The 1,950-nt window shown below is 41.6% G+C and overlaps 1 protein-coding gene across 1 annotated transcript; it reads left to right on the plus strand.

Annotated features, from left to right (window-relative positions):
- Positions 1-448: 448 nt before the first annotated feature.
- Positions 449-1,799, plus strand: LOC112392051 (protein FAM208B-like; the record flags this gene model as incomplete). The annotated part of the gene is made up of 2 exons (XM_024733588.1): positions 449-757; positions 1,694-1,799. Coding segments are annotated over exons 1-2 (299 nt in total), but the record flags the coding sequence as incomplete, so codon positions are not given.
- Between the last annotated feature and the right edge of the window lie 151 nt (positions 1,800-1,950).

A 1,950-nucleotide genomic window follows, 5' to 3' on the forward strand; every position in this document is an offset into this window, starting at 1 on the left:
AGGCAAATTATGTCTCAGAGTTAAGAACATTTTCATAGTAACTAAGGGAGAACCTCGATGAAGAGACTGGTAAAATTTTCTCACCTGAGATATAAATCTACACTTGTTGGTGTCTAACAGTAATAAATCTTGCTTTAAAAGGACTTTTGAAAATTTTCTTAACTCTGTTTTTTACCATATTTACCTATCAGTTAAATAAAAGTAATTGCTTGTCCCAAAAAGCTCTGACATCGAGGCTTAGCCTGGGCTTATGGTCCTGCCTCAGGAGGCAGGAACTGAACCCACAGCACGGACGCCACGTGAAGCGGGAGACTAGGGTGGTGGTGAGCTTGCCACCTGCCTGATTACAGGTCCCAAACCTCAGGTGTTCTCCCCTCATTCCGTCTTCCACCTTTGGAGTTGAGAGACCACTTTGTAACTAATCTTAATGAGTTTGCAGCATTGCTGATGGAGATAAAAGTCCTTATTAACTGACAGAATTACCAGTCAGTCATCAAGGTTAAAGGTATTTCCAGCTGTTCCTGAGTTTGGACACCCTTGGATAGAAGTGACAAAAGTGACCCAATGAACCTGTCTTCACCAGGGTACCTTTTTATGTTTCAGATTCCTTCTCTGCTGAAGCTGAAGCACTTGCCCAGTGTCATCTTTGCCGGAATCGACAGCCCTGAAGACGTCCTCAGTTACACCTACCAAGAGCTGTTCCAGACAGGAGGCTTTGTGGTGTCAGATGACAGAATACTAGAAACTTTAACATTAGGTTTGTCTCTCATTTTCCTTTCATATCTAGTCAAATCAATTTCTCCTTGCCCAGTGATTCAAATATTATTTCATCAAAAAGAAATCAGTAGTAACTCAATATGTCACCATCTGTTGAGGGCTTAATTTCTGTCATATGCTGTGCTAAATAAGCACTTTGCTCTTGACCTCTTCTGTATTAAAACCACTCGGTAATGTGGCTAAACTACTCATACACATTTGAGAGTTTGTTATATTCAATTCTTCCCTTTGCCAAATCAAATCAGCTACATATTTGTTTAAAATCAGCCCTCTTTCCTCCATTTCTGTTGCCGTCACCCCTACCATTTTGTCGGTATCATGGAAATCTAAAAAATGGCTACTGGAAGTCTTCTCAGTTATCTGCTTTTAAACACTCATATATAAATAGTTTCTCTCGGGGCAATGAATTTGACGTCAAAGAATGTTAGAGCACAGGGCAGACACTTTATGTACAATCAAAACCTGCCCAGCTCTGATAGCACATTAGAAGTAAACATGGATACCACTTCTCCATTGAAGAGGAGGAGGACGTACCTTAACAAGCATGAATGTTGCATATAAAGTGGAGATGAAAATATTTGTAGATTCTGTATTTAGAAGCCTAGACCTATCTTATCTCTGTTGCAACAGGACCCCACTTTCGTTCCATCCATAGATTTATATACACTCAGAGCTTTTAACTGCTAATGACTGCAGTGCTCTTCTCTCCTGCTAGTATGAGAAGGTGGGGCTGGGTTGAGGGACCACGGGTTAAAGCGTGGCACAGCATCCTTCCTGCCCAGCTACAGGAGTGGCAGTGATGGTCAACACTCAAACATGGGGCCTTATTCTCACAAATAATCATCCCTGGGCTTTGACTAGACAAGCCAAAAATCCTAAAATACATCTTCTCTTGTCAAACTTGTTCATTCTGTAGTACAACTGAAGGAAATTATCAAAATCCTGGAGAAACTAAATGAAAATGGAAGATGGAAATGGTTGCTTCACTACAGGGAAACTAAAAAGCTAAAAGAAGATGTGAGGTGAGACCTTTATGGAATTTGAGGCCTGGGTGTGGGGAAGGGTGGAGACACCCGGGTTCACCCAGAAAGGCTCCCTGAGCTCTGGACCAGTGTCATCCACGTGTTGCCACAAGGTCACTTTGCAAGAACATAAATCGTCTATGTCACTGAA

Source organism: Neophocaena asiaeorientalis, unplaced genomic scaffold (genome assembly GCF_003031525.2).
Source record: "Neophocaena asiaeorientalis asiaeorientalis breed wild unplaced genomic scaffold, Neophocaena_asiaeorientalis_V1.1 C48661643, whole genome shotgun sequence".
In the NCBI taxonomy this organism is placed as follows: domain Eukaryota; kingdom Metazoa; phylum Chordata; class Mammalia; order Artiodactyla; family Phocoenidae; genus Neophocaena; species Neophocaena asiaeorientalis.